The sequence below is a fragment of the Pteronotus mesoamericanus genome, unplaced genomic scaffold (genome assembly GCF_021234165.1).
Source record: "Pteronotus mesoamericanus isolate MK-2021 breed Mesoamerican mustached bat unplaced genomic scaffold, CSHL_Meso_final contig_263, whole genome shotgun sequence".
Lineage (NCBI taxonomy): Eukaryota > Metazoa > Chordata > Mammalia > Chiroptera > Mormoopidae > Pteronotus > Pteronotus mesoamericanus.
The window spans coordinates 9,115,330-9,140,932 of record NW_026555112.1 but is presented as its reverse complement, the minus strand read 5'-3'; the positions used below and the strand labels follow the sequence as shown (position 1 = coordinate 9,140,932).

The window sequence follows — 25,603 nt, the reverse complement described above, 5'->3', positions numbered from 1 at the left end:
CGTGGGGGTTGGGGGGGCCCAACCTTACCAGGGCCGGCCAGAGAAAGAAACGGCGTCGTTTATTTTCCCCCCGACCCCTAAGATGACGACGTTAGTATTGGATAACGGAGCCTACAATGCCAAAATCGGTTACAGCCATGAAAATGTCTCGTAAGTGTTCGTTTTCTCCGAGGGACAAGGCATGCACGCCTAGTCGTTTCTCGTACTACGCTTCATCTTTGAAACATCAGTAGAAGACTAATGACCCCGCGCGGCCCTAACTTGAGCCTGAGGGATGCTCTGGTTGGAGTTAGGTGGTTGGAAAGTTTAGAACTGGGATTTTGATGATAATTTTGGGCTGTGAGGCCCCGGAAGTGGGACCTGTGTTTCGTTTGGTAACCGGAAATTGATCGGTAAAATAGGCTTCTAGAGAAGGGGTTCCTAATGGGGATAAGGGGCGGTACTGTACACAAAGTTCATGAATCCCAGGAGTCATTGGCAACATTTGTGTGCAAATGCATTTTCCTGTAAACGCGATTATAGCTTTCTTCAAATGCTCAGAGGGCTCCACGCCGCCCCCATTTGAAAGCTTGTGTCTAAGTCCTTGTAAGTGCTCATTGGTTGACCTCGTTAATTGAGTCAATTAAACAAATACTACCATAGTATTCATATATGTTTGCATAAAGAATGAGCTCATTTAAAGACACGCTTTTTTCCTATCACATTCACAGAGGGTTTTTTCTCTTTCCGTTTTCTTTGAGAACAATTTAATTGCTTAGGCTGGAAATTGTAACAACCTTATGAAGAGCCTTTAACAATGTGTGTTACTGGTTTTATCCTTTGACACAGCAATTCTGTTATCAGCTATCTAAGGAATAAATTAAGATGCTTGCTAAAAGTAAACACAGGATGCTCTTAAGTATTTATAGACATTGTGTACTGTAGCAGAAAGGAAGGAAGGAGGGGGGAGGGGGCGGGAGGGAGTGGGGAGAGAGCGGAAAGAAAGAGGAGTCGTGCTACATAATCAAGAATCATGCTACATAATCAAGTTGATTAAAATTGTAATACAACCATACGATTGACTACAATGCATCTTTTAAAAATCCTGTGTTTAAACACAGAGAGAAATGTACACATGTGTATGACTGATAATGGCTCTATTTTGTCTTCCTAAATAGATTGTAAACTCAAGGTGGGCAGCAATCACTCTTAAAATTACTTCCTACTTCTTTACCCTAGGAGCATCTTGCTGATTGAAAATTTTTGCCTTCATGGAAACTTAATTTTATAGCTAGAATATTGAACTTGTAAACCTTTTACAGAGAATCAACGAATTAAAGGCAGGAAGACCCGGAATTTTACTTTAGGCTCCCTATTCATCTATGTGATGCCAGAACCAATAACCACCTGTAAAGACTTCTTCAGGGTTATTTGAGAAAGAAAAGGAACCCGGGATAGAACCTGGTACATATTAGAATCGTAAAAAGACTTTTTTTATTTGAAGACAATGAGAAACTGAGGCTTTGGATATTATTTGGCATCCAGGGTGGTGGTGAAATAAATGTATATATAGTAAGTATTTAGGAAATAACTGTATCATTTAATTCTTTGTTTATAGGGTTGTTCCCAACTGTCAGTTCAGGTCAAAAACAGCACGTCTTAAAACGTTTACTGCTAACCAGATAGATGAAATAAAGGACCCTTCTGGACTCTTCTACATCCTTCCTTTTCAGAAGGTAATTCAATTACATGTCATTTCTAGCATTATAGACCTAAATTTAAAGGTAATATTTAAATTTATATGTAAGATTTTGTATGCGTAGAAATATATTTAGGTCTCTGAAAAAAAGTCATTTAAATTTTAAAAGAGCTTAGTAAACCAAAACTTGAAATGAAATTGTCATCTTAAAAATAAATGACCATAATTGAGTCATTATGGGGTGTGGGTACTGAATTTTACTATTTTATGTTAAAGCTAAATGAGATGAACGCATTAAAGAAAATAAATATAGAGAATCCTCTCTATATATTGGTGTCTTTTGAACCCTTCACATTTTGGTTTTTGTTAATTTGCAGTTTTTTAAACTTGTAGAAGGAGAAAAACAGCATTAGACTGGTGAAGGTAACCATAAAGAAATAGAAATAGAAATCAGTGATTTAAAGTATATTAATCTGATTTTTAAAATTTGTTAAAATATTTTTGGTTATTAAATTTATAAAATAATTTTTTAGGGTTACTTGGTGAATTGGGATGTTCAAAGACAAGTTTGGGACTACCTTTTTGGAAAAGAAATGTATCAGGTAACAAATTGGAGTATGTATTCAAATTTATTTCCATGTCTTATGCAAATTAAAAATTAGAGTTTATATTTTAAGATTTATGAACTTTTGAATATGCTTCAAATATATATATTTAAGTCACTTGATATACTATGCCTAGGTTTGATTTTCTAAATATTAAGTGCAAGTGAATATAATTTCCATATTGAAGTGGAATTTGAGGTTAAGAAGAGATAATCTGTATGCAACTCAAGATTAAAATTTTACTTCAGATTTCTACTGTTATTAAACCAATTCAGTATCTTATTTTTATTTTCACAATAAAATAGTTTTACCTGCATATCTAAATGTGTGAATATTACAATGTGAGAAATTTGTGCTTTTTATATTGGTAGTGTGACTGTAAGTATACACAGAGAATATTCAAATTTTAATTCTGCTTGAGAATGTGTGGGAGAGAATTATGTAAACATTAAACATCCTCAAGCTTCTTGCCTTTTAACTTTTGAAAGCACAGTAACAACAGCCCCAGTGCTTGTAGGTATTGATTACTTTTACATAATTATTTTTAAACCATTTGATAGTACCTTTTTATTAATGTTACCATTAAGACAATTAAAAGTAAATAATAGTTAAAGTGTATGAATTCTATAATCAGATTTCCCGTGTTCAAATCCTAGCTGTGTAACTAACTAGGTACATGAACCTTAGTAACTTGTTCAACTCTTTTGTGCCTAAGTTTGTTCACCTATTAAATGGGTATAATAAGACCTGTCTCCTAGGATTATTGTGAGGATAAAATAAGTTTGTTTATGTATGTAAAACATGTATTTATAACTATAACCACAAAGGTATAAAGCTTTTGGGACTTTTTCTCTCATAGGTTGATTTTTTAGATACTAATATTATTATCACAGAACCATATTTTAACTTCACTTCAATTCAAGAATCAATGAATGAAATCCTATTTGAAGAATACCAGTTCCAAGCAGTATTAAGAGTAAATGGTGAGTTAAAGTTTTGGTTGAAATTGACTTATATGAATATAGATATGAATAGGGTAGAAGGACACTTAAAATCCAAAAATATTGGCAGATATTCTTTTAGATCTGAAGGAAAGAAAACATGGAATTTAAAAACTAGATGGATCCTTAGAGATTATTTAGTTAGACTTCTCTCATTTTATTTTGTCTTTTTTTTCATTGATTGATTTGAAAGGAAGGAAGGAAGAAAAAAAAAGGAAAGGAAAGAAAGAAACATCTTTCACTTTATGTATGTATTCACTGGTAGATTCTTGTGTATGCCCTGACTGGGGATCAAACCCACAACCTTGGTATATTGGGATGATCCCCTAATCTACTGAACTACCTAGCCAGGGCCTCCCATTTTATCTTTTCACTATTATGATATTTCTCTCTAATGAAGTTCTTACCCATGTATTTCTAACCTCTGAAAAATTACTATTTCTGTGTTAGTTACCTTTTCTGTTATAGATGTGTTGCTATTATTATTATTGATTGAAATAATGTTAATAGTTCAGGCTGTCAAGATGATAAAAAACAATCTGTAAATATCACCCAGAATTCAGTTTATTAAAGGTTAGAATTACATTTTATGGCTGTACAATGAACATATTCCAATATTTAGCTCTCAGAATTTAAGTCTATGTAAAGCAAAAATATACTATAATGGTTAAGAGCGGACTCTCTAGAACAGTGTTCTCAGCCAAGGGTGAGTTTTGGTCCTCGGGATTTTTGGCAATGTCGGGAAACAATTTTGGTTGTCACAACTGTGAGAGTGCTACTAGCGTCTGGTGGGTAGAAGACACAGATGTTGCTAAATATTTTACAATGCCCAGTAAAGCCCCAACAACAAGGAATTATCTGGCCCAAAATGTCAGCACTTCCAGGGTTGAGAAGCTCTTCCCTAGTTACACGGCCCAGGTTTGAACCCTGGCTCTGTTAGTTTCTAATTGTGTGACTTTGGGACACATTATTTAACTTCTCTGTACTGCAGTGTCTGTAAAATTGGATTGTTGTGAGATTAAAATACACACACTTGCGGAATTTAGAATAGTGCCTAGCATGTAACGAAACCTCAGTAAAATTATCTGCTGTTGAAATAATTATTATAAGCTGTAAAATGAATATTTATCTTTAAAAATTGATCACAAATTTCTTATATTTACCACAAAAAGGTGATGTTTTAAAGTTAAACACTAAAAGAACTTTTGACAGAATTATGAATATATTAATGCTTTTCTTATAAATAAAAGAAAAATTTTTTCTTTGCCTTGGTTTTGACTTTATTACTTTAAATTAATTATACTTTAATGTTTATTTTTCTAATTGTCTTTTTTTTTTAATAGCCGGGGCTCTCAGTGCACATAGGTATTTCCGAGATAATCCTTCCGAATTATGCTGTATTATTGTAGATAGTGGATATTCCTTTACACATATAGTTCCTTATTGTAGAAGTAAAAAGAAAAAAGAAGCAATTATTCGGTGAGTTGCATTTGATTTTTATGTTATTTCTTAGGACAAAACTGAAAAAATGTATAATAAACTGACCCAAATTTGCACTCTTTTTAGGATAAATGTGGGAGGAAAACTTCTAACCAATCATCTAAAGGAGATCATATCTTACAGGTAATACTTAGTGTTTATGGTGGCAATAAACTTTTTCGAGCAATTTAAAGCTATTCTTTACCCTTAGTTGTAACTTCAAGTGGCAACCAAATTATTATTGCTTAAAAAGCTATTTCACATATATAAATACTAATGATGTTGAAATTGAAAAGCTTTCTAGTATATAAAATGGTAATGCCTACCAAAAAAGACATTTCCAAATTCTACAGAATTTAATATATTAATAGTATTATAAAATTATAAATGTTGTACATGTGCATTGTAAAACAAATTTAAAATGCGTATAAGGAAATTAGGGTCTAAAAGGAAAAGTAAATCTCCGCCTCTCCTTTCCATCTCTCATGCCAGCATAAAATTTGAACAGTGTTTATCTTTATTTTTTAATTTCTGTAAGCCCTAATCAAATACTGATATTTATGTTTCTGGATTAAATAATATTAGTTGAACTTCTCCGTCACTTCTAGGAACTGCTTTGTGCTATCCCTTTATGTTTGCTTCCTTACCCGAGCCTTGTCCGCTGGCAATCACTGACCTACTTTCCATTTCTATAGGTTTGTTATTTTAAGAATGTTACAGAAGCAGAATCATATAGTATATAACCTTTAGCATAATGCTATCCCATTTCTTTTTAATTATTGAAATTTATAACATTTATTGACCACGTTTTACTAAGTCTTTTTTTCATTGCTTTAGATAAATTCTAAAAATGGAACAGGCATAATTAGCATTTACAGTATTATGGTATCAGTTGCAGAACCAAACAGAATTGGGCTCATTTTTGAAAAGTTTGGATGTTTAGTTGCTCTCCCTCAGTCAGATTAAAAGCAGCAAATTGGAAAAGGTGAGAAGGTTAAGACAGATGAGGATGTTAACCAAAGCCCAGGCAATTTGAATCCAGAGCCTGTACACTTCACCATTCCTCCTTGATGAACAAAAAAAAACAACCATATATTTTAAAAAACAAGGCTGTTCAAATTCATCTTGTAGAGAGTAAGCTGGCAAGAATGCCCAGAAATATGTATGGAAAAGAATAATAGTGAAAGAAGTGTTTTCTCTAGTAGATAATCATTTTTAAGTTGTAATAATTAGAATGATTAACTGATAAGTGAGGCTGAATAGTAATCTTTTTTTTAAAATCCTCACCCAAAGATATGTTTTATTGATTTTAGAGAGAGAGGAAGGGGTGGTGGTTGGGGGTATAGAGGTTATGTGTAGTGCGGGGGGAGAGAGAAGGGGGCGAAGAGAGCGAGAGAGAGAGAGAGAGAGAGAAGGAGAAACACTGATGAGAGAGATAAACATTAACTGGTTGCCTGTCACATGTCCCCAACTGGGATCAAACCCACAACCTAGGTATGTGTCCCTGAAATGCATCCCTTGATTCCCTGACTGGGAATCGAACCTGCAACCTTCTGGTATACGGGATGATGTTTCAACCAGCTGAGCCACCGACCAGGGCAATGATTAATCTTGAATCACATGTTGTATGTTTTTCTAAAAAGCAATATATGCTAAAGAAAAATCAGAAACCAATAAGGAGGGGATTAATTATTCTGAGAGAAGACAGGGAGAGTTGGCTCTTTGGAGAAAAATTAAAATTTTAGTCAGCCTCATACACTAAAGTTCAAATGAATTTAAGACTTAAATTTAAAAACAAAACCACAACAAGTAATTATTTAACTGAGTTGTTAAACATAAAAGCATTAGAAGAAATAATAAAGGATATATTTTCCTACATACAACATTTTAAAAAATAAACTTTTATTGAAGTAAAACATACATAAAGTTTATCAACCTTGAGTGTTCAATTCAATGCATTTTCAAAAAGTGAATATACCCAAGTAACCAGAACATAGTTCAGACACAATATTAAAAGCACTCTAGCCCTGGATGGTGTGGCTCAATGGATTGAGCACCAGCCTGTGAACCAAAGGATTGCAGGTTCGATTCCCAGTCAGGGCACACATCTGGGTTGAAGGCCAGGTCCCCAGGAGAGGGCGCACAAGAGGTAATCACACATTGATGTTTCTCTCCATCTCTTCCTCCCTCCCTTCCCCTCTGTCTAAAAATAAAATATATTTTAAAAAAACACTCTAACCTCTTTTTTGTTCCCTTGTAATCTGGGAAAATACTGACCTTAAACAGAAAAGATTTTTGCCAACTTTTCTGTTTAATTACATAAAAATTTAAACCTTATTTATGTCCATCAAAAGTCCTTGTAAACAAAATTAATGTAAACAAACCTGAAAAAATATTACAAGGTTATTTTCTTTAATATACCAACCCATAAGATAGCTACCCAGGTTTAAAATGGTTAGATAATTCTCAGAAAACAGATGGTCAGTGGCACAGACAGATGATCATAAGGGAGATACATACAAAGGATATATGTGGGTAATTCTCAGACATAAAAAGTGTTAAACACCTATAGAAATTACAGGTTCAATTCAAACACTTATCAAGCATTTGTTTAGGGGCTTAGGATACATGAGTTAACAAAACAAACAAGAGCTCCTATTCCTCTTGGGCACTTCTTAGAGAAAATGCTAATTAAGATGCCATTTTTAAAATCCACATTAATGGAATTTTTTTCAAAAGACAATGGTGTAGCCCTGGCCAGGTGGCATAGTCCCAACATGCCAAGGTTGTGGATTCAATTCCTGGTCAGGACACCTATAAGAATCAACCAATGATGGGACATCATCTGGTAACTGAAGGACTGAGGGTTTGATTCCTGGTCAGGGCACATCCCTGGGTTGCAGGCATCGTCCCCAGTTGGGGTGCACACGAGAGGAAACCAATTGTTGTTTCTCTCACACATCCACGTTTCTCTCCCCGTCTTTCTCCCTACCTTCCCCTGTCTCTAAAATAAACAAGTAAAATCTTTTGAAAAAATAAAAATTTATCTTAAAAAAGGGAAAATAAAGAAAATGGTGTAGATTTGTGTTATGGGCACTCCTATTTGCTGCTGATTGAAGCACAACTTGAATCACTTTTCTGCTAAAAATTCGGCAATATACCAAGAGACTAAGAGTGTTTCATATTCTGTGTCCTTGAGTATAAATAAATAATGAAATAATCAGAGAGATAGATAACAAATACCTCATTTCATAGATTCTGAATTGCACTTTTTTTTTTACATTTTAACCTTTGAAATTGGGGTGAATATTCCCATCGTTGGTACCTTAGAATTTTCATAGTTTAATTAGCATACTTTTCTTCTCCTTGGTACAGTTGTGTATCTTGGAGAAGGTGGAATCCAGTGTTTATGACGATGTTTGTTAAAACAAAAGCAAAAAGATAGAAGCAATAATAATGTTTTCTTATTTATTGAGTACAGGGACTGTGCTAAACACTTTACATATATGATTAGAATGATAAATTTATGGATATGTTAAGTTGGTGACGTTATTACCTTTTTGGAGTTGAAGAGATAGAGTCTAAAAGAGGTAAAGTAACCTGGTTGCTAATTTGGGATTAAAACTTAGTCTCTGGCTGCAAAGTCCATGTTTATAAACACACAAGCATCTTTCCTCCTTGATCTAAACTTCCAACATTAGGAACATTGATAAATACATTTTAATAGATCCCTCTGATTGAATAGTTTAGAGCATTAAAAAATCATTTTTAAAGAATATGTAATAAAAAAGGAATATGTAATACATAAGAAAATTTTCATGAGATAATGTTTAGTTTCAAACAAAATGTAAACATGTATATAATCTATGTGCAGAGAAAAATATTCAAAGGAAATAATCTTCCTTTTTTTTTAATGATTTTATTTTATTAACTTTTAGAGAAGGGAATGGAGGGAGAAAGGGGGGGAAGAGAAACATCACTGTGTGGTTGTATCTCGTGCACATCCTACTGAGGACCTAGCCTGCAACCCAGGCATGTGCCCTACACTGAGAATCAAACCATCGACCCTTTGGTTCGCAGGCCAGTGCTCAGTCCCCTGAGCCACACAAGCTAGGGCCATCTTTTTTGTTTTTAAAAAATCTTTATACATTAAGCCTGTGTTTTCTTAGATTCACTCATCAAATATTTATTAAGCATCTGCTATGTACCAGGTACTGTGCTGACTCACAATACTTCTATAAACAGAAGAGAAAGTGCAAAAAGTTAAGGCAAGATTCTGTTCAGAATGGATGGAGGAAGAAGTTTGCTCTTTCATTGAATAAACCTTACCCCAACTTCTGTAAACTGGACTTATATTTGCCTTCAGAGAGATACTGTGTATGTGGAGATTAAAAAGACAATGGAAATAAGTATTCCATAAAGCTACAAATATTTTACACATTCAAGAATTTACTATTTTAAAAAAAATTAGTTAACTGAAAATTTAATTCCAGAAAAAATATTTTTAATGATCCCTATGTTATATTTAAATTTTTTCATTTTAAATTTTATAATTTTTATTTCTTCTTAGACAGTTACATGTTATGGATGAAACACATGTGATTAACCAAGTGAAAGAAGATGTATGCTATGTGTCTCAGGATTTTTATAGAGATATGGATATTGCCAAGTATGTATAATGATAATCTAGGAATTGGGAGGGTGATTCTTAGGAATGTTATATATAGTTAAAATATTTCATAAGTCTGTATTTTGTTTTCCAGGTTGAAAGGAGAAGAAAATACAGTAATGATAGACTATGTTTTGCCTGACTTTAGTACAATTAAGAAGGGCTTTTGTAAGGTAATTTGAAATACCCTTGGTTATATTTCTTCCAGTGACCACCTCAGATTTGAAAAGCATCCAACTAGGATTGGCAGAGTCTTAACAGAATTGTTGACAACTGCCTTCCTGGTGGCCATTTCTCCAGGCACAAGTGCATAAATGATTAATAAATATCTCACTAAAGTCACTTAGGGAAATGAACTGTCAGCCAAATGATAGCATATGGACAAATCTGGAGATAAACAGTGTTGCCACCTGTATCATGGTCAGCCCTTCTCTGTTTACTTAAGAATTAGTTTAAATTCAGTTAGAAGCTGGTTATTTGCCTGATGTGAATATTACTGACACAGCTGATCCAGGGCTGAATTTCATTCATGTTTGGTCTGCTGTGATCAGACTGCAGGTGAAAAGGGCAAAATCCAATGTGCTTTCCTTGAGAAGCAGTTTATCTTGGATGTGAAAATAAAGTAATTACTCTTATCTTTGATCAGCTCAGGTAAACTACCAGTTCTGTGTTTGGGTAAATGTGAAGATAACCCTTCTAGTGACTGGCACGATAAAGACTGTTAGGAAGTTTAAAACCTTTGGTTAGAAATGTAAGCATATTACGCAAGGAGACATTTATGGTAACATTCATTGCACTATGTTTAGAAGAGTGAACATTTGGGAAGAGCTTAAATATCTATGTGGCTACTGGAAATATCAAGGGGAACACTTTGTAAAGTATATGATTGTCTAACCACTATCCTGTACATCTAAAACTAATATGAAATAATACTGAATATAAACTGTAATTAAAAAATAAAAAATTTGTTTAAATTAAAAAATTGCAATATTTGCCAATGTACAAAACTAAGTTAACATTAAAAAAATCAACTAATGGTAGAATAAATAAATTTTGGTATATTCATATTATAAAATGAATACTGAAAATGAAGTAGAACTACAAGATCATCATGGATAAGTCTCAGAAACGTCTAAAAGTCAGTTTTAGAAGGATGTACAGTTTCAGGCTATGCAGAATAATAATTTTTTGTTTAGGACTATATAAATATAAAGTATAAAACTATGTATATGAATGATAACATTAAATTAAAAAGGGGACTATTAGTTTATCTGTAAAATTGCATTAAGCTGGTTGATAGATACATGGGTTTTATATAATTATTTATACTCCTTTGCATGCCGGAAATGCAAAAACAATTTTTTTTGGCCAGGTTATTGAAGGGGGAAATAGAAGTCAAAATTCAGAAAAGGCTACCCAGTGCCTTAAAAAGTGGAAATCATCCTAAAATGTCCTTAGAAGTAGATCCTTGTGGGAGGACCTAGCGTGGCTTTCAGAAGTGGAATTGGGATAGCCGTGATCAGGTTGTCTGGAGGACATGAACTAGGAAGAGAAAACTGGAAGCCCAAGTCTGACGTAGCTTATGGAAGGTGTGTCTTTATCTTTATAGACTGCTGCAAACATGAAGCTATATCAGTCTGCTTTCTCATTAGGCACATTTGATCATCCTTATATGTTATAGCTGATTAAACCACTCTAGTGATATAAAATGCTTTATGGACAAGACAATATTCATGTTCTCAGTTCCTATTCCTGTAAATGCTTACTGCCTGAGTTTTAAAACTTAATCTTAAACAAAGAAAAACTCTCTTCCAGATGTTTAGACTGCCAACTGGTTTTGGAAATCTTCCTCTTTTTTAAAAATGTGTTTCTCTCCTGCCCTGCAGATGACTTGACTGCCTGTCCGTTTTTTAGCCATTATCTCTGCTAAACAATGCCAATTTCCTCCTTAACAAATCATAAGCCTTGTTTTCTCAAACCTGCACCTTACATGATGAGCCAGTAGAGGTGTGGTTATTATGGTTGACCATTGTTTTACTCATTAGCTTTGGAGAAAAAAGGCAGAAGCCACATCATTGTTTGCAGCTCTCTTATTGGCCTTTGCCCTCTTAATCAGAATCTTGTTGTTGACTACGCTTTATTAACTCTTTATAGATTTCTCTTTGCTTGTGTACTTTGGTATCAGTTAAATGAACAGAGTCAGTTCAACTGGATGGAGTGTTACATTGAATGTTTATTTAAAAAATAATGGTTTGATCTTTACTTTGTCAATTAGTGTTAAAATTTATACATTATTCGCAGTACATGCTGAATCATGCATATATCTTAATTTATAAAATTTAGAAAGTCCTATTTTGTGCATGCTAGGAATACTCCTAAAGTATATTATTTTAAATTTAATATTTGATTAACTCAATTTCATTATTTCCTGATAATGTAACAACTTTGATGGGAGCTGATAAATATTTATAAAATTAGAAAAACAATACTACATATAGAGAAAAATTTGAGAGCCTTTACATTTAGGATATTGTTAAAATTTGAACCTTGATAGTTTATTCAAGAATATTTTTAAATACTTGGGGAAAAGTTACAACTTGATTTTCTAGTAATGATGATAGTAACAGTAACAATAAGGTCTATAATATCAGTGATTACAGCTGATAGAAATTTCAGTTTTACCTCTTATCAGAAAGAGAATACCTACGAAAATGTAGTGTATTTGACTGACCTAAATTGAGAAATAGCCTTCATAATTAATATTACCACTTTCTGCAGAGCTGTTGTAATTTGAACCAATCATTTCTTTCAAGGTAACCAGAATGAAATCTATGAGGGCTATGCAGTAACCATGGCCTACATTGACTAGAATAGCAATTCCCAGCAGTCCTTATAAGTCCTTATAAATTCCTCTGTTTTTCTGTGTCTACAATGAAAATCTTTTTTGGAATTGTACTCAGAGAACCAGAAATTGTTTGTAGTTCCAGATTACATACTAACAGTTTATGGCTTTAGAGCTAACATTCAACGAAGATATTTAGTTCTGGCTCTTTCCCCTAATTAGATATTTGATCTAGGATAAGTCACATGATTCTCTTCTATAAAATCAAGGCTATGGACTTGATAACCTCTAATTTTTTGTCAACTGAAATTTCTCCATGTCTGGATCTGTCTTGAGTTATTTTGAGTGTTGACAAAATGAGTTATGTCCTTTCAACTCAAGGAGTATCACTTTTAAATGAATTATAAATTTATAGTAAATGTTTTTCTTTTTTCAAGTTATCTTTTTAATCTGTATTGTATTTTTTTTACGTTACCATTTAGTCCTCTTATACCTACTTCCCCCCAGCAATCACCACACTCTTGTCCATGTCCATGAGTCCTTTTTCCTTTTTGCTCAGTCCCTCCGCCCCCACTAGCTGTCGTCCTGCTCTCCATCAATGAGCCTGTCCCCATTTTCCTTGTTAGTTCAGTTTATTCATTAGATTCCACATATGAGTGAAATCATATGGTATTTGACTTTCTCTGACTGGCTTATTTCGCTTAGCATAATGTTCTCCAGGTCCATCCATACAGTTGCAAAGGGTAACATTTTATTTTTTATGGCCGAATAGAATTCCACTATGTAAATGTCCCATAGTTGCTTTACCCACTCACCTATTAATGGATACTTGGGGCTGCTTCCATATCTTGGAAAGAGCCTTTTATTTGGGGGTCAGAAAAAGCCTCTGAGGAAGCTAAAATCTGAACAGAGAGGAGGTGACTATTTACATTAAAAAATCCATAATATTCTTTTTTTAATTTTCTTTTTTAATTATAGTTTACATTCAATATTATTTTGTATTAGTTTCATGTGTACAGTATAGTGGTTAGTATAATCTTTATATAAAATACTCTATACTAATAAATTACTGATATTTCTTTTCATATATTTTAAGTATTTTCATACCTATATAAAGGATTAGGATCTACTGTTATGAGAGGAAAATTGCATATATTAGTCAAATGAAGTAAATGTCTAACAATATAGAAGACCTGATGATTCTTAGTAAAATTGAAGGAGAATATCATTATTAAAAAAAGTTCCCCCCCCCCGCAAGGACATTTTTTCATTGCTTTTAGAGAGGAAAGGCGAGAGACAGACAGACACCAATTGGTTGCCTTCTTGTATATGCCCCGACTGGGGATTGAACCTGCAACCTGGGTATGTGCTCTGATAGGAATTGAACCCACAACCTTTTGGTCCATAGGACTGCTCCAACCAACTGAGTCACCCCAGTCAGGGCAAGAGGGAGTATTATTTTAATTATGTAGAATGTTGTAAAGGGAGATGATTTTTTTTCTGGCCCCTTCGGGAACACAGCTTATAGATAGGTGAGCTAACAGAAAATAAGAGAATTTCAGTGATAATGTCCATATATTTGCTTAAATCATTTGGAAACTTTTTTTTTTTAAGATTTCATTTATTTTTAGAGGGTAGGGATAGAGGAAGAGACAGAGAGAAACAGTGATTAGTTGCCTCTCACACACCTCCAACCATGGACCTGGCCCACAACCCAGGGATATGCCGTGACTGGGAATCGAAATTTAGGTTTTCAGACCAGTGCTCAATCCACTGAGCCACACCAGCCAGGGCCGAAAATAGATTTTTTTAATCGAGATTGGATAAATAATAAATGTTACAGGCTTTTTGCACAAGGAAAAGGGAAAATACTGATAGTATGGAACCACAATATTCAGTAAGCATCTAACATAGGGGAGTGAAAGTAGATAGTGGGAGAAACGTAAGAGTGTTTTTTATTGAGAGTATGTTCTTTGTTCTTGAGAAACCAGAGTCAGTCTAGTATTATAGGTAGATTATAAAGTTCCTTCTCATCTGTTCTTTTTTTTCTGTTTTAAAATGTGTGTAATAAAGCCAGATTATTTTTAGGGGAATAGCTATGTTAGAGTCAGTAAATATTTATGTAGTTTAGGCAACAAGAGAGAAGACCACTTTTTTCCTAACATTTGAGAATCCTGAAACTTCCAAAAACATGTTAATATATTAGTATTACATATTACTAAATATTAGTCTGGTTAGCCAGATAATGTAGCTTAAACATTTTATCTTATTTCTCTTTAAGCCAAGGGAAGAGATGGTGTTAAGTGGAAAATATAAGTCTGGGGAACAAATTCTTCGTCTGACCAATGAGAGATTTGCTGTTCCAGAAATACTTTTTAATCCTTCTGATATAGGCATTCAAGAAATGGGAATTCCAGAAGCTATTGTCTATTCAATTCAGAACTTACCTGAAGGTACATAGTTAAATTATTGAGTAGTAATGACATTTTTTTAACACCATAAGCTCTGTGAGCCCTAGAGAAGTCATCTGTTTCTTCTAAATAATTTTAGCAAATGACAAGTCTGTTTTATTTGCAGAGATTTCCAGATCCAATAATGTACTCGAGTAATTCTTTATTGGTCCCAGATTATAAATCTGATGTAGGAGAAGTTATTATGGTGCACTTAAACTTGAAGAAATTCATCTCTCCATGAATACTAAATTGTGATATCCATTTTAGAAAAAGTTTTAATTTAACCCAAATTTGCATGGAATAGAACTGTATAACTTAATAATTTAATGGTTTCCAGCTATTGGTGGGACTGGTTTATTCTTTCTGTTATATTTGGATTGATATGCAGGAAGTTAATTTTAATGAGGTTGAAATATGGTGCTTCATAGTGATGTCTAGGTTCTCCTGAAGCATAATTTAATGCTCTAGAGTTTTAGAGTACTTTTATGTCTTGGAAATGTCTTCCTAGTTCATAAGGAATAGTCTAGGCATTGGAGAAAACCTAGCACATGCAATATCCTTTCCTCCCATTATTATACAGAAAGAAAGAACAATGAAGAAGAAAGTCACATAATTGCCAACACCTTAATATAATTATTTCACAACTATGTTCATATTAATTTCTCATTTTTATATAAAGTTACAGTCATGGGATAGACAGCATTTTATGTTTATACTCTTTTAATGTCATGCCAGGAGGTTCAATGTCAATATATGGGAACTCATCTCTTGTTTTGTGAGGTGGGATGGCCAGTACTTATTATTGTAATAATTCCTGATAAATTTCCCAGGGGTGCTTAGTAGGCTTTTAATACTGGCTGAACATATGGCAGTTAAAGCTTGCCATCATGTAACTTAAATGAGTGTGAAGGATATGATCCTTTCTTTAAATATTACTTTAGATTATGAGTATTTTTCACTATCAAATATAAGTATTGCACAGTACTCACATAAATATCTGTCTCAGTGAGATAACATGGAAATTTGGATTTCCAAGGTAAAATGTCATGAGGGAACTCCTTTTCATCCTTATCTATTTCACAGTCTCCTACACAAAGACCCCTTCCATTTTGGGGAAGAATAATTGTAATTACCAAACACCTGCTACTAAAATGTTACTGATTTATGTATAGCTCACCTGCGTTATATAGTAAGTAGCCCATAGTTCAACCCTTTAGTCTAGCATTTCTTATAAATATCTCTAAGGTCATATTTCTGTTTATATGTTTATTTGTGTAAACTATAATTTCATTATAAAATCTTAAAAAGTATAATTTATGTGATAATAAAGAAATTATATGGTTTCCCAACCAGTAACTATAATCCTTAATTGTTTTAACCTAAGTCTTCATCATTGTCATTCCAGAAAGATAAGTAAACAGAATTTCTAATGCTGTTTTCTTCCCTTTCTCCTTTTTTTCTTTTAAAGAAATGCAGCCACATTTTTTTAAGAACATTGTTTTGACAGGAGGAAATTCCCTTTTCCCAGGATTCAGGGATCGGGTTTACTCAGAAGTTCGATGTCTCACTCCAACAGACTATGATGTTTCTGTTGTGCTGCCTGAAAAGTAGGTGTTGGCTTATACATAATAGAAACAAAATATGGAAATCATTTTGTAGATAAAGTGGTCTGTCTATAGGCAGGCAAGTTTAAAACCTGGATCTACCATGTTGGTAGGTTATTTCACCTTTGGGATCCTCACTTTAATTTTCCAAAAATTGAAGTGAAAAATTTTCCATTTCAATGGGTTCAATGGGAAGAAGTACACAAAGTGCCCACCATAATGTCTGGTACATAATGGGCACTTGGTTAATAGGAGATCACTTCCCTATACTAAGTCCTCATTTCTAAGAGATTTTTTACAGGCAAAACAAATAGGTTATTATGTATTTGAGTTATCTGAAGTGTGTCATTTTTTTTAACAGATTTTCATTTTTTTAAAAAGATTTTATTTATTTGCAGAGAGAGGGGAAAGGAGATAGAAAGAGAGGGAGAGAAGCATCAATGTGTGGCTGCCTCTCACACGCCCCCTACTGGGGGCCTGGGCCGCAACCCAGGCATACACCCTGACTGGGAATTGAACTGGCGACCCTTTGGTTTGCAGGCTGGCGCTCCATCTACTGAGCCACACCAGCCAGGACTCATTTCTTGAGAGTGTCTATCAAGCAGAGAAATTTAAGAATTGACCCATGAAGATAAGTTATGTGAATTCATAAGTTGTTTTGGAATGTTTTCAGATAATTTAAAATATTTTAAATTAACTTTTACATATAACTAGTTTTTCTTAAGTTCAAAACCGTTTTATATGGCCTGGTCGCATGGCTGGGTACAATAGCAGCAAAACTGGTCACCTTGAGCCCGGCCGCTTTCCTGTTCAGGCTGCATTCTATACTGGGGTGTCACCTCTGCAGCCGCCACCCCAGGAGGGCTCCAGGCACTGCAGGGGAGGGTAGGTGTGGCACCCCAAGAGAGTCTGTTTTGACCAAAAAAACCCAAAACACTTTTCTGTCCCCCCATCATGTTTTATGAGAAAAAGCAGATACCATTTCCACTTTGGTGGTTTAAAAAAAAAAAAAAAGGTAAAGTTTTAGAGCTCTAAGAAAGGCTAATACATCATCCTGTTCAACGTTTTTACTTTGTAAATAAACAAGGGCTCGCGAGTTGGCAAAGGCTTTACATGAGTTAATAGCAGTGACCACACCAAAATCCAGTTCTTACCTTGAGGCAGGAGTTCTAAATAACCACCTTCTCCTGAGCCTTAAGTAGCAGAGTTGCAAATAAGACCCCACAATCCTGCCTAAAGTTAAAATGGAACTTAACTTTAGAGTTCCATTTTAAAGCTAAAGTAAAATTTTTCAAAATCTATAGCAGTTAACAGAAGGCCCTCAACTGATCACTTAGTTTTATAGCTAACAGATAAAAGAATAAACAACCATTAAATATTAAAATGTTTTTTACCAGCATTAATGTTCATACACTCTAGTAGAGTATAAAGCATATTAAATTTTTATCCTGCATTTTAAATATAAGTTATGCACACATTATAAGCCAAGGGATGCACAGAAAGGGTTTTTTTCTTTATTGATCAAATCTTTATTGCACATCTACTGCATACACACACGCACATGCGCACACACACGTGTATATATATATAGTCTACCTGGAAAAAGTCCAGCCATTGTTAATATAATGAGAACAGTTTGTGTGACATCAGTGTAACCTGGCAGCCAAGGGGAGTGGACTGGAATGCGCATGTGTGAACAATGATGACCTCACTGTACTAGTCAGCGGGGGCAGTAGACCTGTTGAGTGAGCATGTGTGCTGTGTGGTTGTCACATTCAAAATGACTGAGTGAGTAGGGCAATATACATCAAATTTTGCGTTAAGCTTGAACATTCCTCTGCGGCAACTATTGGGATGATTCAGAAGGCCGCAGCTATGGGCAACTGGTGATTGGCAGCTTCATCAGGACAACGCACTCATGCAGGCATCACATCTCATGCCGAGTTTTTTGGTGAAACATCAAATCACCCAGGTGACTCAGCCCACTATAGCCCATGTTTGGCACCCTGCGACTTCTGGCTTTTCCCAAAACTAAAATCACCTTTGAGAGGGAGGAGATTTCAGACTTTTGATGAGATTCAGGAAAATACAATGGGGCAGCTGATAACAATTGGGAGAACTGTGGGAGGTCCCAAGATGCGTAGTTTGAAGGGGACTAAGGTGTCATTGTACTATAAACAATGTTTCTTGTATCTTGTATCTTCTTCAATAAATGTCTCTATTTTTCACATTACATTCAGGATAGACCTCATATACATATAGGAATATATATACACACACACTCACACATATATGTGTACATGAGATATATATGTGTGTATGTGTTTCCCAAGGTCAGGGAATGCAATAAACATAGCAAGGAAAATATTTAACTTTTTTCTTTCTCATTTTTTCGATTTGAAACTGAATTGAGGATAGAGGAACAGTAGAAATAGAATTAAGTTATAACACAAAGGACAACTTTGCTTGTAAATAGAGCCAACTGAATGTTTAACATGCTCTAGTGTCCTACCATGTAACTGTTTATCATGCCCTGTGTTTCCTAAATGTCTCATTTATTAGAGGCAACAAAGTACAGCAGCAAAAGTGCAGGCTGTATGAAAACAACTCCAGGTTCATTCCTAGTTCCAGACTTAATCTCTCAGAACCTCACTTTTTAAATCTAGAAAATGGGAATTATGTTAGCTATTTCATGGATTGCTGTGTGAATTAATGAGATGACGTATCTTTGCCACATACAGAAAAGTTAGACTCAGTTATGACTTTTTTGTTTTATGTGTTTTTGATCTTTTGCTTATATTCTTGTTTTTTATTAGAATTCTGGGCATGGGGGAAAAAATCAAATGAACACTTACTTGTAGTGTTGACCAAGGTTCTTTTCTTTCTGAGTTCACTTTAGTCCGATGAAGTTCATCCTTACTTCCACACTTCAAATGATTTTCTGTGAGGTAGAGCTTGCTATATTTTAGTTATTAATTAATGTTTTTTGTCTTTTTAGTTCTATAAGGTCATCTGGATTCATTTATTTTACCTTTATTTTTAGCCCTATTACTTATGCCTGGGAAGGTGGAAAATTGATATCAGAGAATGACGATTTTGAAGATATGGTGGTAACAAGAGAAGATTATGAAGAAAATGGACATAGCGTCTGTGAAGAGAAGTTTGATATTTAAGAAACATTTCTGAATGAAAGTTTTGACTGGTTGCAACAAAGGTTTAATTTAAATGTTCTTTTTAAAGGAGGTTAAGGGCCTGTGCTCCCTTTTATCTTAAGATAAAGATTTGAACTTATGTAAATACCTTGATCTGTGGCTAATTTTCAAAGGTTTCTAAGGTAGGTTATTAAGTGAACTGTAACTCAGCCCATATTTTCATTTAGGAGCTAGGCTACTGTAACAAGGCTTATGTTGTTTCTGAGACTAGGTTATCTTACACGAGAAGATGAAAGAGTGAATGCATTTTAAGTTTAATTCTTCATAGCTGAAAGCAGAACCTTTACTGTCTCACTGGTCAGTTTTCCTTTGAAGGTAGTTTTGTGTGACTATGACTAGGAATTGGCCAAGGTGTTTTCAGTCTGATATGATTTCTCCCTCTTTTAGAACCAAGTATTTTATTTTAAATTTGTCATTTTTATTTGTACATACTGAAGTTGGAAAGACTAATCATATGTGGGTTTAATGTTTATTTTTAACTTAGAGTAAGTTTGAAAGGGTTGAGACTAAAGCTGATTTACTGAAGTGCTTTTGTTCACTACTGTGCTGGCAGAAATGTATTATTTCACTCATTAAAATACTGCACCATTTTTGGGGATGAAAATAAATTTGAAGTTAACTTGGGTTGTTCAAAAACTTTATACAAATGTCAGTGTTTAGTTTTAAAAACGCTTATATAATCTACAGTAAGCATATTACTGTAAGGTGTTACAAGCTCTAGCTTTCCAATTTAAGGAAATGGTTTACAGTAACATTAATGAATGGGTCAGGTGGGCTTCTCTGATTGCAAACAATAAAAACTCATTAGGGATATCCTAAGCAAAACAACATTTATCAGCAGGACAGAGAATAGCTCATAAAATCTAAGAAAAGCTGGACTACCCTGACTGATAGGGCTCAGTGGATTGGGTGTAGTCCTGCAAACTGAAAGGTGGCCAGTTTGATTCCCGGTGAGGGCACATGCCTGTGTTGCCAGACAAGTCCCCAGTTCAAGTTGTGCAAGAGACAACTGAACAATGTTTCTGTCTTGTATCAATGTTTCTTTCCCTCTATTCTTCCCTCCCTTCTCCTCTCTCTAAAAATAAATATTTTAAAAATGGTGACAGACAAGAAAAAGCTAGACCAACAGCCTTAAGAATAAAAACCAGATAAACTTAGACATCTAGGTTATCGAAACTAGGGGACAGTCTGTATCAAAATATCTGCCATCAAAATATCTGTTTCTGTATTTTCTGTTTGGCCTTGGGCTCAATGATCATATTCCTACCAATCTTTTTTCCCAAGTTGGGATCATGTGTCTATCCCATGGCTTCAGGGACTTTGACAGTCTTATTAAGACCGCCTGGGGTAAAAGAAGGAAATTTCCCAAAGGTAAGTTATGAAGAGACAGATGTTGGGAAGAGTGAAAGAGCCGAGTATACAATTATATATTAGATACATTGGGTTAGGGCCAGGAGGCTCCTTCCTAAACCTAGGTTGGTTATCATTACAGAGTTGCAAATGGAGTGTGTTTGTCTGATGCCCAGTTAATATACTTTGTGGACAGTGTAGCAAAAAGATGCTGGTAGCAGAGAAGAAGGCTTTGCAATCATACATTGTAACAGTGCTAGAATTTCAAGGTGATGTGCTTTGAGGTAAGAAGAGAAGCCCCCATTTACAGGGCTTTCCTTGACTTGCTAGATCTCATCTTAGGCAGAATATTATCATTGCCAACCAGGTGTTTTTCCTGTGAGGAACTGGGGCATTCCTCAAAGCTGCATTCCCAAAACATGCCCTCACCTGAAGTCTTCTGTTATGTTCTACTGAGACTGATGCATATGTGTTCACATCCTTACCTATAGTGCAGTGTAATTTCTGTTACGGTGTAGGTTTCATAGGATTCATTTTTGAGTACATAAAAATTCATTGAAAAAAACCTTCATTCAAGGATATTTCCATTGATTTTAGCGAGAGAGGGGAAGGAAGAGGAGATAGAAACATTGATGTGAGAGAGAAATAAATACCAATTGGTTGCCTACCACTTGTGCCCCAACTGGGGATTAAACCTGCAACCTAGGTATGTGTCTTGACTGGGAATTGAACTCTCAACCTTTGGTGTATGGGCTGACACTCTAATCAACTGACCCACCCGGCTGGGGCAAAATTTATTTCTTAGATTAATGAGCAATAGGCCCTATTCCTTTATTTCTAGCATCAAAACCCCCATGCATTTCAACACCTACCTAATTTTGAAGCTTCCTTGCTAGAGATACTGTTTTAATACTATAATAAGTTGACTTCAAAGAGAACATTTAACATTAGTTCTGATAATAACATTGTCTGAGATGATGCATTAAAAATCTATTATTATGGAAAAATATTGCTGACTCTAGTTTGAGATTTAGTAGGGGAGAGAGAATTTTGCCACATTAGAGTTTATAACTTTTATTGTAATATGCATGCATGGCAGTAACATGTCCCAGTGTTGACCATGTATTATATACACCTTAAAAGAGTAGAGGATTAGGATTTAACAGCAATTAGTAATTAAGGTAGAATTGTGCTCTCAAACACTTTTCTGTCTTGGTTTTGAAATTTTTAATTCAGTGGTGATTGGCTTGACATAGCAAACTGATTACGTTCATCTACTTCTTTGCCAGTCTTAAATCCCTTTAAACATTTCCAGTGGAGAAGGGAGGTAAATGGGATCAGGGAGGAATGCATAGGGAACAAACACTTAAGTGCTACTGGAATCAGAAAAGTCAGTGTTTGTGCTGCCTGTCACTAAATAGGGACAAGGACAATCTTTATGGGTGCTTTATTCAGATGGCTGGCAATCTGAGAAGATGGTGGGTTCTGTACCCTTAAAGACCATCCTAATAACGCGATTCAAGCTGACCTTGTTATAAGAAGAAGAAAGGGTAGGTAAGGGGTTTGGAAAAAAAGTTAATTGGGTAAGAGTTGCAGTCTGGCAGTGATTTTCCTAGTACTTCTCTATCTACTGATCAACAGTTCGTTATCTGTATCGCAGAGTTCCCTCCCTGGAACACTATGGCTCACAGACCTTCTCCAGACCCCCTGGGGCAAAGGTTGCATTCCGGTTTCTGGAATAACAGCTTTCCACATGCATTATCAACTTAAGCCTGTCAAACTAAGGCTAAAATATTTAACTCTTGAGTTCCCCTATCACTACTTGTGACGCGTTATTTCTCAAGCTGGGTAGTAGGCACGTACGCATTTATTATAGTAGAATCTATCCTTCATTGTGTGCATGAAACAATTAATGTATTTTATTAGAAAAGTAAATCCTTAAGTGACTGTAGGAAACAAAAAGTGTACTATTAATGAACAAATGTGGAGAAATTTTTAAAAGATGGAAAACTAATTGGATTAAATTTTTAGAGAAACAAGGACAAGAAAACCTTTGTCTCAGATCAGTACAGGAGCAAGCTACTAAAGATGTTAGAACAGTTCCAGAGATATTTTAATTTAGGACCAATACAGAGAGTAAAAGGTCACAGACGAGCCATATAAAGAATGAACTGGAAACAGCTGAGCCCTACCCCTTTTTCTGGAGTTGAGGCTTAGTAGTAAGAGTAGAAGTATAAGATTTGGAGAGAGAAACAGAGTAGAACTTAAAAATAAGGTCATAGCATAAGAGCATCAGAATTTAAAAATAAGGGAACAGCTGATTGTGGCGCTGACCTTAGGCTAAAGACAAGAGCTCAGACACCTTTAGAAAGAACGCTGACCGGGCAGGACTCTAGAGAACTTAGCACACCTTCCTCTTGCTGAGGAAAGGCACCCCAATTAGAGCTTAGATTCACAGACAGAGAAACAAATGCATGAATGAAAAAAAAACAGGCACCCAAGCATTAAACATTTGAGGAGTGTTTAACACCACCAGAGAAGCACCAAATCCAACAAACAATAATGAACCCCTAGAAAATAAAATAAGCAAAACAAACTTTATAAGTAATATTCTCTAAGAGACTGGTGAAGGAATTGGGTCTATTAAAACAAGAGCAGATTGCTATTATAACAGTGGGGAATTGTAACCCACCCCATCATTCTTTTGGCATTGTTTCTGTAAGTGCTGACTCTAATAAGTAGCCTGTAGATAAATGGCATGTTTGTATAAGGATCCTAGGAACTAACTTCAAAAGATACAGCCTCTGACCTTCAGGCATCCAAGCTCCAGGCGATTTGCTGACCTTCAGCTGTGGAGCCAGAATGACGTGGAGCCAGGATGATGCACACTGGACCACCATTTGCCTTATCAGAATGAACTGTACTCACCTGCACGTAGAGAACTTTTCAACGCCCTTCCTTGATCCCTTTGTTCTGCTTCCCCTCTACCTCTTGACTAAAACCTCTGACTCCACTGAGATGTGGACATAGGTATTGAGACATGAGTCCCCACCATGTTCCAAATGGCTGGCATCTGAATAAACCACTTTCCTTTACATTAGCACCTGTCTCACAAGTGTGGCGTTCATAGCAGCAGACAGCTGGACCTGCATTTGGTTACACTATAGCAAAGATCTTAGAAATTGAAAGTAGGGATTACTTACGCTTACTTGATGGGTTGAATAACAGAATGGACACTCCTGAAGACTGAACATCAGAAAGAAGCTGAGGGAATTTTCCAAGAATGTAGAACAACTGAGCAAGGACTGGGATGGGTTGTGAAAGAGGCTAATTAATAGCCACACTATTGGCTGTGCTGTCCACCTAGAGCCTTCTCTATAGAAGAGGATTTTGATGAGCTTAAAGAACACAAATATCCTTGCACTTGGGGCCTACGCTGAGATGTCCATTCACATACTTCTTTCCTAAAGCATCTCATTCCCAGATTGCTTGTCTTTAGTTTTCAAGTCTCTGATCCTTTAGCCAACACTTCCAGCCATACATTTGTGCAAACTGAACAACCAGAAATGCTGCTCTCAGTTTTGCTCCCTGGGGTCATTTCCCTCCCCACTGATGGTCAGGCATGCACAGCAGCAAGCCATGGTGAAGCGGAAGTGGTGCACAAATTTGGACTCAGATTGGATAAACCAATTGCATGAGCTTGGACTGAGAGGCCTCATTCACACTAGACTGTTTACCTTTCCCTCAACTCACATCTGTGACTTCATGGAAGTTTCCTGATACCAAAGAGAAAGAATTCAGACCTTGTTTATAGGTGGTTCTGCATGAACTAGCCAGAAGAGGAGTGCTGGCATAGACCAAATGTTGAATTATACCCCTGTGAGGGAATCAATTAGGCCACGAAGAGTTGTCACTGATGACAGAATTGTCAAGTGACAGAGTTGGAGCTACGACACCAACTTTCTGGTTCTTATGGTCAAAAATCCTCCTAGCACACAAGCAATTGCATAGTTAAAGCACCTCCAATTATACTTGTAGAACGTACGGGGAGGAAAGATTTCCAGAAAAAAAGGTTTCAAGAATGGCTTTCAATCTTGAACATTATATATATATATATGAGGAAAATTTTGTCTCAACATTTCTTTGAGTTAGAAAATCTTTTGTTTACCTGGATAGTACCTGAGAATGAATAAGAAGTTTAAGCAATTTTTAGCACTATGAATCAGGCTGTTAATTAGAAATTTACTAAATATTATATCAAGAGGTAAACTATACAGTGATTGGAGCTGGATTTTATTTATACAGGGGAGAAATACTACTTTTGCACATAAGTACCTCAAAAGGTTTAGCCTAGAATTGAATGACAATACCCTTGGAAATTCTATTTAAGCCTAGTAACTGTAATTTATGGAGCTGTCACTAGGTGGAGTGACATTTTTCGGTTAGGAATTAATGCCTCAACCTTCAAAAGCCATTCAGTAGAAGACATTTTTTTTCTTTGTAAACAAGTTTGATCAAATAGTCCTATATGTTGATGAAAATAAGCTCCATTAGGAAATGTCATAGGAAATGTCACTCAACTTAATAATAAATCATTTTAAGTATTGCTGAACAGCCCTAACTTTTGGTGATTCTACTATTTTTAAATTGGATTTTACCTTAATCTAGGGTACTCACTTGCTAACAATTTTCCCTTCCAAACCCAAATAG

The 25,603-nt window shown here is 35.2% G+C and overlaps 1 protein-coding gene across 1 annotated transcript; it reads left to right on the top strand.

Moving 5' to 3' along the window:
- ACTR6 (actin related protein 6) lies at positions 1-23,971 on the top strand. The gene is made up of 11 exons (XM_054574654.1): positions 1-150; positions 1,598-1,715; positions 2,212-2,280; positions 3,143-3,266; positions 4,628-4,763; positions 4,851-4,907; positions 9,334-9,432; positions 9,527-9,605; positions 14,556-14,727; positions 16,196-16,334; positions 19,375-23,971. The coding sequence occupies exons 1-11, from the start codon at positions 83-85 to the stop codon at positions 19,502-19,504; spliced, it is 1,191 nt and encodes a 396-aa protein (XP_054430629.1). The 5' UTR covers positions 1-82; the 3' UTR covers positions 19,505-23,971.
- Positions 23,972-25,603: the final 1,632 nt, after the last annotated feature.